The sequence below is a fragment of the Rhinolophus sinicus genome, linkage group LG02 (assembly GCF_036562045.2).
Source record: "Rhinolophus sinicus isolate RSC01 linkage group LG02, ASM3656204v1, whole genome shotgun sequence".
In the NCBI taxonomy this organism is placed as follows: domain Eukaryota; kingdom Metazoa; phylum Chordata; class Mammalia; order Chiroptera; family Rhinolophidae; genus Rhinolophus; species Rhinolophus sinicus.
Genome location: NC_133752.1, coordinates 191,912,137 through 191,926,687, shown reverse-complemented (window position 1 = coordinate 191,926,687; position 14,551 = coordinate 191,912,137). Strand labels below are relative to the sequence as shown.

At 59.5% G+C, this 14,551-nt stretch overlaps 2 protein-coding genes across 3 annotated transcripts in view; one reads left to right on the top strand and one right to left on the bottom strand.

Annotated features, from left to right (window-relative positions):
• Positions 1–993, bottom strand: part of PICK1 (protein interacting with PRKCA 1) — a 71,445-nt gene extending 70,452 nt beyond the window's left edge. The window contains exon 1 of one of the 2 annotated variants that reach the window (XM_019752959.2): positions 849–993. The gene's annotated coding sequence lies outside the window, so the exon portion shown is untranslated. The remainder of the gene's footprint in view (positions 1–848) is intronic. The other variant, XM_074326387.1, reaches the window with a different exon arrangement.
• A 1,600-nt stretch (positions 994–2,593) lies between these two features.
• SOX10 (SRY-box transcription factor 10) lies at positions 2,594–12,844 on the top strand. The gene is made up of 4 exons (XM_019752958.2): positions 2,594–2,807; positions 3,301–3,815; positions 8,320–8,588; positions 10,936–12,844. Exons 2-4 carry the CDS (start codon positions 3,379–3,381, stop codon positions 11,637–11,639), a joined length of 1,410 nt encoding a protein of 469 aa, XP_019608517.1. The 5' UTR covers positions 2,594–2,807; positions 3,301–3,378; the 3' UTR covers positions 11,640–12,844.
• The last annotated feature ends 1,707 nt before the right edge of the window (positions 12,845–14,551 follow it).

The following is a 14,551-nucleotide window of genomic DNA, read 5'->3' as shown; positions in this document are numbered from 1 at the left end:
CCTCTCTGTTGGGAAGAGAGGACAGGCTAGAATCCACCTGCCCCCACACCTCACTGAGGATGCGCAGACTGGATGGGGGTGAGGGGAGGGGAGGGTCCTGATGAGCATCCTCGGAGAAGGGTCAGGAGTGAGGGGGAAAGGAACCCCACCCACTCCGAGCAAGGAAGGGAGCAGAAGGCGGTGCTGGTCCCACAGGCTGTTCTGCCAAGGACAGAGGCCTGGTGTCGCCATCCAGGACCCCTCCCACCTCTCCAAACCCCCTGTTCTCGCAGGATGAATATGGGGGCCTTCACCCACCCCTGCTGGAGAAAGCTGGGGGCCCCCAGGGCTTAGGATAGGATGGAGGGGATCACAGTTGCCAGCATGGTGGTTGGGTGGGGGAAAAGTGTTCACAGCAGGGGGTCCCCACCCCCACAGCCCTGGGCTTCTAACAGCCCTTCCCCCCACCCCTGTAGGCCCACCTGCCTCATCTAGCACCTCTCAGCAGAAAAGCCCAAGCATAGCACTGAGGAAATAGGGGGAGCGAGGGAGAGAGAGAAAAACAAGAGGGAGGGGAAGAGAGAGGCCCCCTCTGTCCACTGTGGCTTCTCTGCAGACCCAGAGCGCCCACTGCCACCCCCACCCCCATCCTGGCACAGCTGGGCCAAGGAGGATAAGGGAGGAGGCGGGAAGTCAGCGAGGGGAGCTGTGGACCCCACACTCAGCTTCCTACCCTGGGCTTCACCCTCCACAGCTACCCCTCCCTGCCCTAGGGGGTCTCAGAACCAAATCACAGACACCACAGGGGGCAGGGAGGCCCTTCCCTCGAAGAGGAGGAACCAAGGGTGGAAGGATGAATGGGGACCCACCGGGATCGAGAGATGCCAGGCAGGCAGGCAGCAGCAGCGGGTGTCGGAGACTGCTGCGGGCAGCCGGACACGACCGGCTGGATGCTCGTCCCTCCGTCCCTCTGTCCATCCAGGGCGGCTCCTCTCTGGGCGGTTCTGAAGCCGGGCGGGCGCTGTTAAAAAGCTTTTTATGTGTGTGTGTGTTAATCACATGATTGCCGTTCACCTGTATTTCGAACAAAGACAGCTCACTGTTTCAAGGCCCCGAACAAGAGTCTGGGCACAGGGAAGAGAAGGGAGGCGGGGGGAGGAGGGTTGGCAGCGCCGGGGGTGGCGTCGAGGAAAACTGGGGGGAGATTGTCCAAGGCCGGCAAGCGAGAGAAAGAGAAAACCCTTATCAAACTCCTAATTCACTGGGCTCCGAGGCCCCAGACACACTGGCCCGATTGTCTGGCTGGTTGTGTGTGCGAGCATGTGTGTGTGTGTGTTCCAATGTCCGCTCCCCCCACCCCCAACATGCCTTCGCCTCGTGTGACTACCTCATTGTGTCCCATTACCCACCCCCCTCCACCCCCTTGGCCTTTCCCAAGCATGAGGCCTTGCCTAGACCCCCTTTCCAGCCCCACTCCAGACAGGACTCCCTTGGGGTAGGCCTGGGGCCTTGCCCAGCTGCTGAGGAGCTCAGAACCATACCTGGTCACCAGTGCGGTCCAGGCTCCATCTGTCCCTCCATGTACACCCCATCTCTGCCTCGACACCCACCCATTAAGAAGAGAGAGGGGCTGTGACTTTTGGAGGAGAGACCTAAGAGAGTGGAGAGAAAAAGGAGCCTTGGATGATGAGCAGGACAGAAAAATGGAGGGGGTCATCCAGCTGGGGAGGGGGCTGAGGAGAGAAATGAACAAAGAGGAGGAAGAGGGGGGCAGGGCAATTCCCCACCCTTTCTTGGACGGGGGAGTGGGGACTTCATGGCAACCAGGACTGGGATCACCGACACCAAGAGAATGTGAACCCAGTGTGAAGGCAGTTGGGTCCCAGGAAGGCAGGCCCCAGAAGCCTTTCAGCGCTACTTGAGGAGGCCCTTCAGTCCCAAGTCCAGCCTCCTGGGAACTTGAGCCGTCTCTCCACCTTAAGCCAGCCCACCCTTACTTGTGCAGGTGTCCAATGAGAAGGGACCGGGGGTCAGGCTGGGGCATCTGCACTGGGCAGGGGGTGTCCAACTGCACCCCGCCATAGCAGGTATAGACCTGGGTCTGTCAGTTGAGGCAGAGAGGGCAGCCTGATTGGGGGTTGAGGCACAGTGAGATACTGGGAAGCAGGGCCTGGCCACCGGCACTCCATAACACGTCTCACACTGAAGCCACACAAGCCAGCCACCCTCACATGTCAACAGAACCTTCACCTGCCTTCCTTTCATCCTTCCCCAATCTTTTGCCAACTGCCCATCCTGCTATCTGAGGCAGAGATTGGGAGTCCCAGTTGGGCCCAATTTTCCTCCAAGCAACAGGTCTTGACCCCACCCACCTGCATCCCTTGGCTTTCCCGACCTGACTACCCCGCTCCTACACCTCCCCAACTAATCTCAGGCCCCAAGATGGGCCTGGGGCAGCAGCGCAAGGAGCTGGGGTGGGGGGGCCTGACGGAGGAGTCCTGAGTGTTGGGGACGAAGGAAAGCGCTGGAGGCTCCACCTTCTGCCCTTCCCTCCCTCCCCTCCCCCTCCCCCTCTCCCCCTCCTTCCTTCCCCAGCCCTCGGCAGCAGCTCAGTGCTCAGTCAGTCTCAGGCTGTCCGGCCAGGGTGGTTGGCGGTGAGGATTCAGGCTCCGTCCTGACGAGGCCGTGGCCTGAAGCTCAGGGCCCCCCAGCCCCTCCCTCCCAGCCCACCAGCGTCACCCTCCAGCCCCGAGCTGGACCGCACACCTTGGGACACGGTTTTCCACTTCCTAAGGACGAGCCCCAGGCTGGAGGAGAGGTCTGAGGAGGTGAGTGAGTGCGCAGTCCGCTCCTCCGCTCCTGGGCCTAGGTCTAGGACCCTGCTGTGGGGCGTGGGGTGGAGAGAGGCTGACATCCGCACCCGCCCCCCACCCAGCTCCTCTAAGACCCCGTGGGGGCAGACGGAAGGGAAGAAGGAAAGGTGAGAAAAAGGTGGGAAATTCCAGGAGCCAGGATTAGAGCAGAATAAAGAGTCCGTTTTTCTTCCCTTCCATCAACAAACCTCCACCCAAAAGGAGGTTAAAAAAAAAACCCAAACCCACCCACACCAAGAGACGGTTGGGACCAGGTGGTGGGAAGACGTGGAGGCGGGAGGTAGGAGGCCGAGCGGGGTCTAGCATGTGCGCGGGCCCCGGGGGCTGCAGTGGGTATGGGGGGAGCAAGGCGGGTGCCACCTCAGGGCTATGCCCGCGTCGTATCCCGGGCCGCCGGCCGTCGGGGCTGCGCGAGCGACCGCTCCATCCCGCCTTCCTTCCCGTCCAGGTGAGCGTGGGACTCTTCGCAAGGACCCCGGCGGCGGGCCCCGGGGAGGCGGCCGAGGCGGCGGTGGCCGGGGGCGACATGGCGGAGGAGCAGGACCTCTCCGAGGTGGAGCTGAGCCCCGTAGGCTCTGAGGAGCCCCGCTGCCTGTCCCCGGGGAGCGCGCCCTCGCTGGGGCCCGACGGCGGCGGCGGTGGCGGCGGGGGATCGGGCCTGCGAGCCAGCCCGGGGCCCGGCGAGCTGGGCAAGGTGAAGAAGGAGCAGCAGGATGGCGAGGCGGACGATGACAAGTTCCCCGTGTGCATCCGCGAGGCCGTCAGCCAGGTGCTGAGCGGCTACGACTGGACGCTGGTGCCCATGCCCGTGCGCGTCAACGGCGCCAGCAAGAGCAAACCGCACGTCAAGCGGCCCATGAACGCCTTCATGGTGTGGGCACAGGCGGCGCGCAGGAAGCTGGCCGACCAGTACCCGCACCTGCACAACGCCGAGCTTAGCAAGACGCTGGGCAAGCTCTGGAGGTGAGCACCCACCCGCCTCCGGGACCTTCTGCGAGCCCTCCAGCTGCGGGTGGGTTCAGGCAGGACGGGCATTCCTTGGGCCCTTCTCCAGGGGACAGCCACCTTCTGATGGGGCTGTAAGACCAGGTGTGGGCATCAGAGCCGCCCTGCCCCTACAAGTACCCCCTTGGGGTGGTGCTGGCTCCCCACCCAGGGCAGCGGCCAGGAAGGCGCCCCCTCGTGGTTGGAATTCTGTCGGTGGCAGGCGGTAGGGCCTGGGCTTCTGGGGGAGCAAAAGCGGGAAGGATGGCAGAGGGCTCGCACCGCAGACCTTCACTAACCGCTTTCCTACAGCACGCACTCTCACGGGTGCCACTGCCACCGATCCCAGTGGTGTGGGATGCAGGGGAAACGCTTGGGAAAGAACTGAAGGCCTGGCTGGAGAGGCAGGGAAACTGAGGCAGTCAGCTGGAGAAGTAGGGAAAGCTCAAGAAAAGCAAAGAATTTAGACAGGAGTCTTTGAAAGAGTGAGGGATGGAGAACTACTGTGGGACAAATCTGCAGGATCCTGACGTATCCCAGCTGCCCTCACTGTGCCTTCCTGACCCCACCCTCCCTCAGGCCAGGGCTTCTTCCTCCCAGAGGGAAGTGGACACACAGAAAAAAGCCTCCCCCTCTCAAAGCTGCCAGGCTTGTCTCTTTCTCCCTCCCTCTGCCAGTTCGGCGCCATCTTCCTTTCCAGGGCCCCACCCAGCATTGAGTAACCTCCTACCCCTCCAGCCCTGAAGTGGGAGCCAAGCCCTGGCCAGGAGGAAAGCTTGGCCCCCTTTCTACCCAGGGTCCCTCAGAATCCCAGGCTGGGGAAAAACATCTCCCCAAGGAAGAAGTTGGTCAAGCCTCCCCTCAGGTCTGGGTCTCAGCCCTGCCTCCTTGGGAACATGTCGAGCAGGGCAACCCCCATCCCGGGAGTTCTGGGCAGCTCACAAAGAGAACAGGGGCTCCAGGAGATGCGACCCTGCAGAGGTCACCCGATTCCCCACTAGACTGCCCAAGAGATAGCCCTAAAAGGCAAAGGGACCGCAAAGGCCACGTAACAGCTGGTGGCAGAGCCAGGGCGGGAGCCAAGGTCTCCTGACTCTGTCCAGTGGTCTTTCCCTATACCGCCCTTGGTGACAAGGGTGGGTCCCCCCTTCACTCTCAGGCATGGCCAGAAGGTTGTGAGGGTGGGGGCAAAGGAGAGGAGAGCAGTGAGGCGCACTCAGGTTTCAGAAAGTTAGGGCTTTGTCAGAGGAGCTTGCTGCCCTCAGCACAGTGGGGATTGGGTCTAGAAGGCCAAAGGCTTAGGGGGATGGAAGGCGCAGGAGGGCCCCCAAGAGACCAAGAGAGAATCACATCCAGCCCCCTGGCCCTGTCCTTGGCCATGAGTTTGCTGAAGGCCTGGTGCCCCTTCCCCGCCTCAGCCCTCAGCGTTCCGCTCATTCTGGGCAGGTCCCAGGCTCAGCAGCCGACCTACTGTGGGGACCCAGAGAGCAGAAGTCAAAGCTAGCTCCTCTGCCCAAGGTCCATCTTCACCCGCTTAGGCCAGCACCCTTGGTGCCATGGGACAGAGAAGAGCAAGTGAGAGACAGACCAGGAGGGAGACAGACAGACAGACAGAGCAGGCCCTGGGGACTGTGAGCAGATCACAGCACGAGTCCAATGAGAGCTTCAGAGCAAGGATGAACCCCCACTTCTCCCACCACCCCATCGCCAAGGATTTAAGATTGGACCCTCCACTCTCCCTTTCTCTGTTCACCCAGCCAAGAACCCGGGGCTTGGGCTCCTTCAAGAGGACTCGTTCCTGGCCAGGCCACCACTCAAGGTGTGCGCACAGGGACCCATGGTGCCCCCCAGGGGCCAACCTGGGGTGGGGCAATGAGGAAAGCAGGCACTGCTTGCTCGGGAGCCAATCCCAGGGGTAGGAGAGTGGCAGGACAATGGCAAGGATCAAAAACTATGCCAACATGTGGGCGGGTTACCTGGTTCCTGGGCGGGATCATGAGAGGCATCTGGATCCCTCCCTGCTGGGCTGCCCGCTCTCTCTGGGCTCCTGCTGAGGGCCTGGCCGGGCTCATGACTCCCAGACCTTCAGGAAGGGGCATGATTAGGCCTGCAAAACTGGAGAACAGGGGCCCTCAACCTGAAAACAGAGACAGACGGACAGACTATGTGGGGTGCTGGAAGTGGGTTGGGGACAGACACATCAGCGTCCAGGTCCTGGCTCTTAAGTGGCTACGTGAACTCCGACAGTCACGCTAACCTTTGGCGCCTGCCTGGGAGAGGACTGTTAGGCTCGGATCACATGGTGCTGGCTGTGTGTTGGTCGACCTGCCTGGAGAGAATAATTAGAGCCAAGAGATTAAAAGGGAGTCGCAGGCTGGAGCCTCCCCTGACACCCCCACCCTCAGCCCAGGCCCACAGTCCCCTTCCCTACCAGGAGGAGTAGATGGGGGTTCCCATCTTGGAACCCCCTCAGGTTGGGGGTTCAAGTTTGGGTGGGGAACCAGCCGTCTCCTCACCCCTATTCCTAACCTGGGAGACCCAGAGGGCAGAGCTGAAGTGAAGGTGCACATGAGGATTGGGTTTGCTGTTAGAGCTGTGGGTGGCGGCTGTGGGTGTCGTGCTGAGTGGGGGCCGGCCTGGAGTCAAGGCTAGATTTGGGATTGGGTTTCCGTGGTGGGGCAGGATGGTTTTTGGGTTAGGAAAAAGCCTGAACAGAGCTGAAGTCTGGCTGAGGCTGGGGTTGCGGTTCGAGGTGGGGTGAGCCTCGCAGCCAGTGAGGGACCGGGCTGGGGTGAGGGCCATGGCTGGGGATGGCAGGGGGGCCTGAGGTTAGGTTTCTATCCAGGCTAACCTGGTACTGTGGCGGACCAGCTGGGGAAGTGACAGTGGGATGCATTTGGACTCTTCCCTCTTGCCTGGCCTGTGCCCTCCCTCTGAGTCCCCTGCCGTTTTCTTGCTGATTCACACTCAGCTGCCAGCTGGGCAGAGTGCACAGGGAAGGTCTGGGGTGGGAGACTGAGCTCAGTGGCTCCAGCCATCCCAGGAGCCTCTGTGCTGGCCTAGCCTGCTCTGCTCCCTCAAGTGCAATTCTACCCCCCACACACCCACACACCTTCAGGGCCTGCCCCACCCACTCCCCTGGGCCCAGCCTCCCAGAAACCTGGCTGGGGTGCATGGCTGGTGGGAGGAAGACTGTGTCCCACACCCTGACCACTGAGGCTCTGCTCTGGGGTCCCCATCCCATCACTGGGCTAGAGGGATCCTTGGAGAAAGCTGGGCTGGGGCTGGGCTCCATAGCCTGGGGGAGGGGGCAGAGGGGGGAGGCTAAGCTGCAGAGGAATGCTGCTCCCGGGAAGGAGGTGCCTGGTATGACCACCCGCTCACACCCTGGGTGGGGAGGGCTCTACCTCCTGCTGACTGGGGGAAGAGGGCACCTACTGGGAGTGGTGGCAGCTGGAGAGCGCCGCCCTTTGGGCAGAGGGACAGAGCTGCTCCTCCAGGGTCCCTTATGTCTAGGTGTGTGTTCCTTTCCACTTAGCACCCTCTGCAAGGTACCCCATCCTGCCCTCCTCACCCTGGGGCAGCCAAGCCCTGAAAACACCCCCTTGCCCACCCTCTAGCACTGGCCCGAGACTGGAGTCCAGTGGGCAGGGGCAGTGCCTTCAGGGCTGCCCTCCATTGGCTGGTCTCGGACTGGGAAGAGGGTTTGTCTACCCCTGTCCAGGTCTGGGAAGAGCATCTGGCTTCCTCTATTCTCTGTCACCCATGGACAAGGAGATATGATTCCCCAGGGAGCAGTGAAGGGCCCCTCAGCCCAGCACGCTGGAGTTTACAGAATCAGTTTTCCAGACTCGAGATGGGCCCACCCAGGTCATCCTGTCCAAGCAGCATTAGAATAGCATCTGTTTCTCAAGTGCCCGCCTCCCCACCCCAGGCCTGGTGCAAATGCTTCACGTCCATTCCCTTGGCCAGTCCCACACCCGGTGAAGTAGGTTATGGTCATCCTTGTTTTGTAGGCGAAGAAACTAAGACTCAGAGAAATGACTTGCCCATGGTCACACAGCTAGTAAGTAGCAGAGACTGGGCTTCTCCTCCTCACCATGCTGCTTTTCTGTTTGCACACCTTGAGTGCCAGGGAGCTCACCCCCTGACCAGGCAGCCAGCTCCACTTGCAGACAGCTTTGATGCTGAGAGTTTTTCCTCTCCATGAACTGACGTCTGCCCCTCCTAAGCTCTATTCCTACTTTGAACTCCATCCTCAGGCTACCAGGAGCAGCTGCCTGACCCTTCTCACACCCCAGCGCCTAAGAGATTTGGGGGTGAGATCACAGCCCTCTGAGCCTGGGGTTCCTTCGGCCTCACATCTTCCAGTCCATAAATCAAAGAGCAAGCTCTGATGCTGGGCCCTGCTCGCTGGGCTCCCCATCCCCAGGCCTCTCATGCTGGCCCCTCTGCTGTCTCCCCCAACCGCCCCCCCCCACAGGCTGCTAAATGAAAGTGACAAGCGCCCCTTCATTGAGGAGGCTGAGCGTCTCCGGATGCAGCACAAGAAGGACCACCCGGACTACAAGTACCAGCCTCGGAGGCGGAAGAACGGGAAAGCGGCCCAGGGGGAGTCGGAGTGCCCCGGCGGCGAGGCCGAGCAGGGCGGGGCTGCCGCCATCCAGGCCCACTACAAGAGCGCCCACCTGGACCACCGGCACCCTGGAGAGGGCTCCCCGATGTCGGACGGGAACCCTGAGCACCCATCAGGTGAATGCTGGGCTGGGAGCTGGGGTGGGGAAGCCTGGGCAAGGCAGAGAGGCAAAGACTGGATGGCATGAGAGACCCTGCTACTCCATAATAACCCTGAGCCCTGGGAAGGCCTTGCCAGGCTGTGCAGTCACCCCAGCGGGGGAGCAGGGGCCCAAAGGGAGCTCAGTGGGGACTCAGGGGCCAGGGGAGGCAGTTGGGCGAGATGGCTCTGGCTGATGGAAGGGGACCCGGCTGCTGAGTGAACAGGCCAGTTAAGGAGGCCATGAGAGAACTACAACAAGGAAAGGCGGGACAGGATGATTCTGAGAAATGGAAGGCCAGATGGGGAAGAGATCATTGCCACTTCCCCACCTCCCAGTCGGACGGGGGAGACACGGCATGTGGTGTTGAGCACACGCCATGCAAGGGCCAGACGTAGGGCTTCTTGTTTCATGAATGATAATAGCAGCTAACACTAATTGAACACCTACTGTGTGCCAGGCACTGTGCTAACTGCTGTATGTATATTAACTCACTCGATCATTCTAAACTGGGATAAGGCAGCCACTCTGCCTGGGCTCAGACCTCAGCCAGGAGGCTCATTACTCTCATATGAAGAGTGACTTGCTGCACAGCTGAGGTCTGAGCCCAGGCGTTTGGCTCCGGGACCTCTGATGGCAACACAGCTGCCTCGCCTGTGTTCGTAACATAGAGAACGCCATGCATGGCTCAAGCCTCGCGTATGGGAAGCCTCAGGGAGTAGAGCTCTGCCTTCAAAAGATATGTCCCAAGTCTTCTGTGCCTAGCCCGGGAGCAAACACTCAGGAGCCCACGGTCTAGAGGGAGGAGCAGGGATAAACACACCTGAATTAAGTACAGGAAGAAGCAAGTACACACAAAGCCCACCCAGGACCCAGAGGGGCATGACCCCAGGGAGGAGTCACCCACCATCCATCCATCCATATCTCCAAAAATAGCCAGCCACCTGCCAGATTCTGGTCAAGGAAGGCTTCTGGAAGGAGGCTGTGTCTGAGCTGCTTGATGTTGTCTCTGTTTTACTGATAAGGAAACTGGTTAAGAGAAGATAGGGGTCTGCCCAGGGTCACACAGTAAGTGACAGAGCCAGGATTGAAACCCAAGGTCCAGAGCAGTTGGCCAGTGCAGGACTTGGCATTGCCTCTGGTCTTGGAGAAGGCACAGGCCTGCCCTCCAGGAGCGCCTGGTCTGTCTCTGAGGGAATCCCAGTCCAGCCAGCCCTCCCCCACACATGTACACACCACCCTCTAGATTCAGGGACACACACACACACACACACCAGATTACCTGGGCCATGTACAGAACCACCACCTCAGAACATAACTGTGAGCATGGGTTTTTTCTCAGCCTTCAAAGCCCAGCTCAGCTACCTCTCCTCAGTGACACCTTGGCCAATTCCCCAGGGCAGGATGTGTGGCTTCCTCTGCTGGTCTCCTGAAACCTGTGCACGCCCCGTCATCACAGCGCTTCTGAAGCTCCACTCTAGCCATGTGTGGGGCTCAGGGTCTCCCTAAACCTGTGAGCTTGTGAAGACCCGTTTTAGTTACACTTGTATCCCATGCCTGGCACAGCGTCCCCTAAGTGTTTGCTGAATGACTATGTGCGTGAGAAAATGGACAAAGAACAGGGGTGGAGCAGGTCAGTTACTTCAGCGCTGTCCTGAACAAGCAGGGAAAAGCAGCTGGAGGAACAATGGACAGCGTGGTGTGTGATGGGTACCGCCAGGATGGCCAGTGGGGCTGCCTCAGAGGGAAGGTTTCCTGGAGTAAGGGGCCCTGGGAGGAGGGCAGGGGTTAGAAGGGACACATCTGTGTTCAGGAGCCAGGGCAGGAGGAGGCACAGGCAAGCCAGCAAAAGAGAAAGGCAGAGTCAAGAATGAGGAGGCAGGCGAGGTCAGCAGGGAGAGCAGCCAGCAGAGGCTGAGCGTGCACGGAGGGCAGCAGGCGAGCAGGATGGACAGCCAGACCCCACTGGGTTCAGCAGCTAAGGAGCAATGGGAGCAGGGAGAGAAACCTTTCCAACGGGAAAGGTTTTTTCAAAAGGAAGCAGGCCTCTCCAGAAGGGGTGGGGACAAAGGAAGTCCTGCTCTGGGTGGGAGGCAGAACCCATCGCTAAGGTTGGGGACTTTCATGAACAACTGCAGGCCAACCCAAGACTGTTACATAAGTAAATCCCAACTCAGGCTGCCCAAACATGGAAAGTGTACAAGGTCACGCAAGGATCAGGCCTCAGCATCCTGGAGGTGAACCTCTTGTCTGAAGGTGAACCATCCGGATCCATGAGCCTCTGACCTCATTTCCTGCTTCTCTCTCTGTCTCCTTCCGCCCAGGCCAGAGCCATGGCCCACCCACCCCTCCGACCACCCCAAAGACAGAGCTGCAGTCGGGCAAGGCAGACCCCAAGCGGGATGGGCGCTCCCTGGGGGAGGGCGGGAAGCCTCACATCGATTTTGGCAACGTGGACATCGGCGAGATCAGCCACGAGGTAATGTCCAACATGGAGACCTTTGATGTGGCTGAGTTGGACCAGTACCTGCCGCCCAATGGGCACCCGGGCCACGTGGGCAGCTACTCGGCAGCTGGCTATGGGCTGGGCAGCGCCCTGGCTGTGGCCAGTGGACACTCCGCCTGGATCTCCAAGCCACCAGGCGTGGCTCTGCCCACGGTCTCGCCACCTGGTGTGGATACCAAAGCCCAGGTGAAGACGGAGACCGCGGGGCCTCAGGGGCCCCCGCACTACAGCGACCAGCCGTCCACCTCGCAGATCGCCTACACCTCCCTCAGTCTGCCCCACTACGGCTCTGCTTTCCCCTCCATCTCCCGCCCCCAGTTTGACTACTCTGACCATCAGCCCTCAGGACCCTACTACGGCCACTCGGGCCAGGCCTCGGGCCTCTACTCGGCCTTCTCCTACATGGGGCCCTCCCAGCGGCCCCTCTACACGGCCATCTCTGACCCCAGCCCCTCAGGGCCCCCATCCCACAGCCCCACACACTGGGAGCAGCCAGTATACACGACGCTGTCCCGGCCTTAAAGGGGGTCCTGGCAACCACCAGCCCTGCCCAGCCCCTCTGGGTAGCACGCCCCTCCCCCAGCCCTCATGTCCTGTTCCTTGCCCATCTCAGGCTGGTGGTGGCTGGGGAGGAGGCTGCAGAGGCTGACAGCTGAGGGAAGGCTTTCTGTCTGGCTCACTGCCTTTGATGACCCCACCCCGTCCTATCCAGGCTCCAGCCCAGGCACAGCCCTGGCCTACGAGGCTGGGCAGAGGAGAAGGAGGTTGATTGTTGCCCCTAGACTGAACGATGGGGGGCTGCACCTTCCCCCGAGGATGACCCTCGATCCCAGGACCTGAGAAGGACTCGCTCACCCTCCTGTGGGAGGGGAAGCACCCAGGGTCGGATGGGAATCCGAGGCCTTGCCACTCCTGTGCCTGTGTTTTCTCTCATGGAAAATGAGGGGTCTGACATAACCCTTGCCACCTGTGCCACGTGCCCAAGATCAAGGCCAACCAGAGACCTGCATCAGTGCCTGAAGTGGGCTATGTCTGCCCCTTGGGGGCTGAGGACAGCCTTGAACAGCCTTAGAGGGGGTGGGGGGTGGGTTAGGGGCTCAGGGGGAGGTCTCCTCACTCCCCCATCCCCTCCCCCGCTAAACACAGGAAGGAATTGGCACAGAGGCCCCAGATCCAATTCTGTGCCAGTAACCTCATTCTTTGTCTAGTGGAGAAAGAGGGCCCCCGGTCCTCCACTGAGACCTCCCAGACCTTGAGGCACATCCCCAGAGGTGAGGAAACGATTCGGAGACAATTCAGAGCCTTCCTCCCGACTCCCCACGAACTCCCTCTTCCCTTACCAGGCTCTGTGGTCCCTGCTCTGTCAGCCCCACCTCCTCGGGCTTCCCAGAGAGCTAGGTTCTCAAGCCCAAACCCTCTGCTCCAGGAGGAGACGCAGGGCCCAGCACCCAGGTCGCTGGCAACAGGCTGAAGACACTAAACTCCTTGTGTGTACATTCTGCCCTGGCCTTCTGCCCTATGCCTCCCAGTGGTATCTGAATAAAGTATGTAGCTCTGTCTGCCCCTATTTTCCTGTTCTGCAGCCCCCACAATCCACATGTAACTCATGACTGCCCCCCTCTTATTTATCTCAGTAGCTCCCCCTCCCTGCTCCCCTTCCTAGGTTCTGCAGCCCCTATTAACTCTGCATTAAGCATTCCACATAATAAAATTAAAGGTTCCAGTTACCTGCTTGGTGGGACTGACCTGGCCTGTCTCTTGGTCTCTTATCCCTGTACTGGTGCTTCCTCAAACACTTTCTGGAAGTAGCTAGGGGTGGAATGCAAAGGATAGATAACCCAGAGGTCTCCCGTCTCCCCTAGGGAAGGTGGTGGCAATGCAGTGGGTTAGGACAACTGGCATCGGAGTGGGGTCAGTCTGTGCCCAGGCTGAGGGTTCAGATGGGAGCTGTGCCCCCAGCCCCGCTGTGTTGGCTCAAGCTGGAATGCAGTCAGTGGGCCTCCAAGCAGTCCCTTTGCTTGCCCAGCAGAGGGGAGGGGACTTGCAAAGAATTCAAGGGACAGATATTTGAAAGAGGCAGGTCAGGCCTGACTTCTTGCTGTCTGCAGCCAGCAGGCCTGGACCTTTTGGATGTGTGGCTGGGCCTTCTTTCTCTGCACCTTTCCATTTGCCACACACACACACACCCCTACTCCAGGATCTAGCCCATCTTCAAAGCCGTTGCCTGTGTCTAAGTGTAAACCCAGGAGGGTAGACATGCTATCTACCCCTTCAGTGCTTACTCCCTAAGAACTCTCCTCAGCAGAATTCCAAGCTGTGCTGGGGGCCAGGAGCCATTCCACCTCCGGGACAGAGGAAATCTCTTCACCACCGTCCGTGTCCCACTGATGGATGGCTCCAATGGTTGGAAGTCTTCTTTATCCCCAGCTAATAAGTGACAGCTACCATGTACTGAGTGCTCCCTGGCTAAGTACCTTGCCAAGGGCTTTATGTCATGCAGGACGGAAGGAGTGGGTCCGATCAGTACCCCCATTTTCCAGATGGGGAAACTGAAGCTTTGAGAGGTTCGCGCTAAGGAGGCTGGTGCCGGAATTTGAAGGCAGTGCTGACTCCTTCAGTGCACCATGAACCATCTTCCACCTGCCCAACGTCTGTGGGCCCTACTTTCACTTTTAATCTGAAGTGACGCTGCTTTCACTGTTCCAGACCGCGCCTCTCAGTCAGGACCTGGGGTGGGCTGGGGAGTGCCTAGATCTAGCCCAGTCCTCCAGGGTGGCCAAACTCCCATCTGGAAGCTGTGCCATGGAAGCCCTTCAGATAACCTCCCCCAAACTGCTGGCTCCCATGAAGCTTAGTGGTAGCTGCAAACCCTGCCCTTACAGACGGTATCTGCTGCCAAATCAGATCACCCCAACTGTACATAGGCTGTTCCCTGCTGGTTGGTTTTGTTGTAGATAAATGCACGATTTTATACCGATCTTTAACAGGTCTCATCTTGTTGGATTTGACCATTTCCCACCTAGATTAAACTTTCTGGAATCCTGAATACGACTTACTAGCTCTCCTCCGAGCTTTATGTAGCTGCAACCTTGTCACCATTCAAATCGCCAATAAAAAGGTTGAAATGAAGGAGCAGGCCCTGTGTACACCACTAACTCCCTCTCCATCATCAGGTCTGTTGTCTCCACTCAGGGAAAGACTGTCCCATCAATTCTGGTTCTATCGAATTACAGCACCACAGGTACACACTTCTCCGTCACAGCCACACGGACCTTGCCAAAATCAATACTTGCTGTATCTGTGGCATTCCTCCGACCTCCCAGACCAGTCACCGCTGAAGAAACGGCAATTTGGTTCACGCGGCGATATGCTTAGCAACAAACCCTACGCCAGTTCCTGGATCTCTTTATTATGTTTTCAAATACGCAGTCACC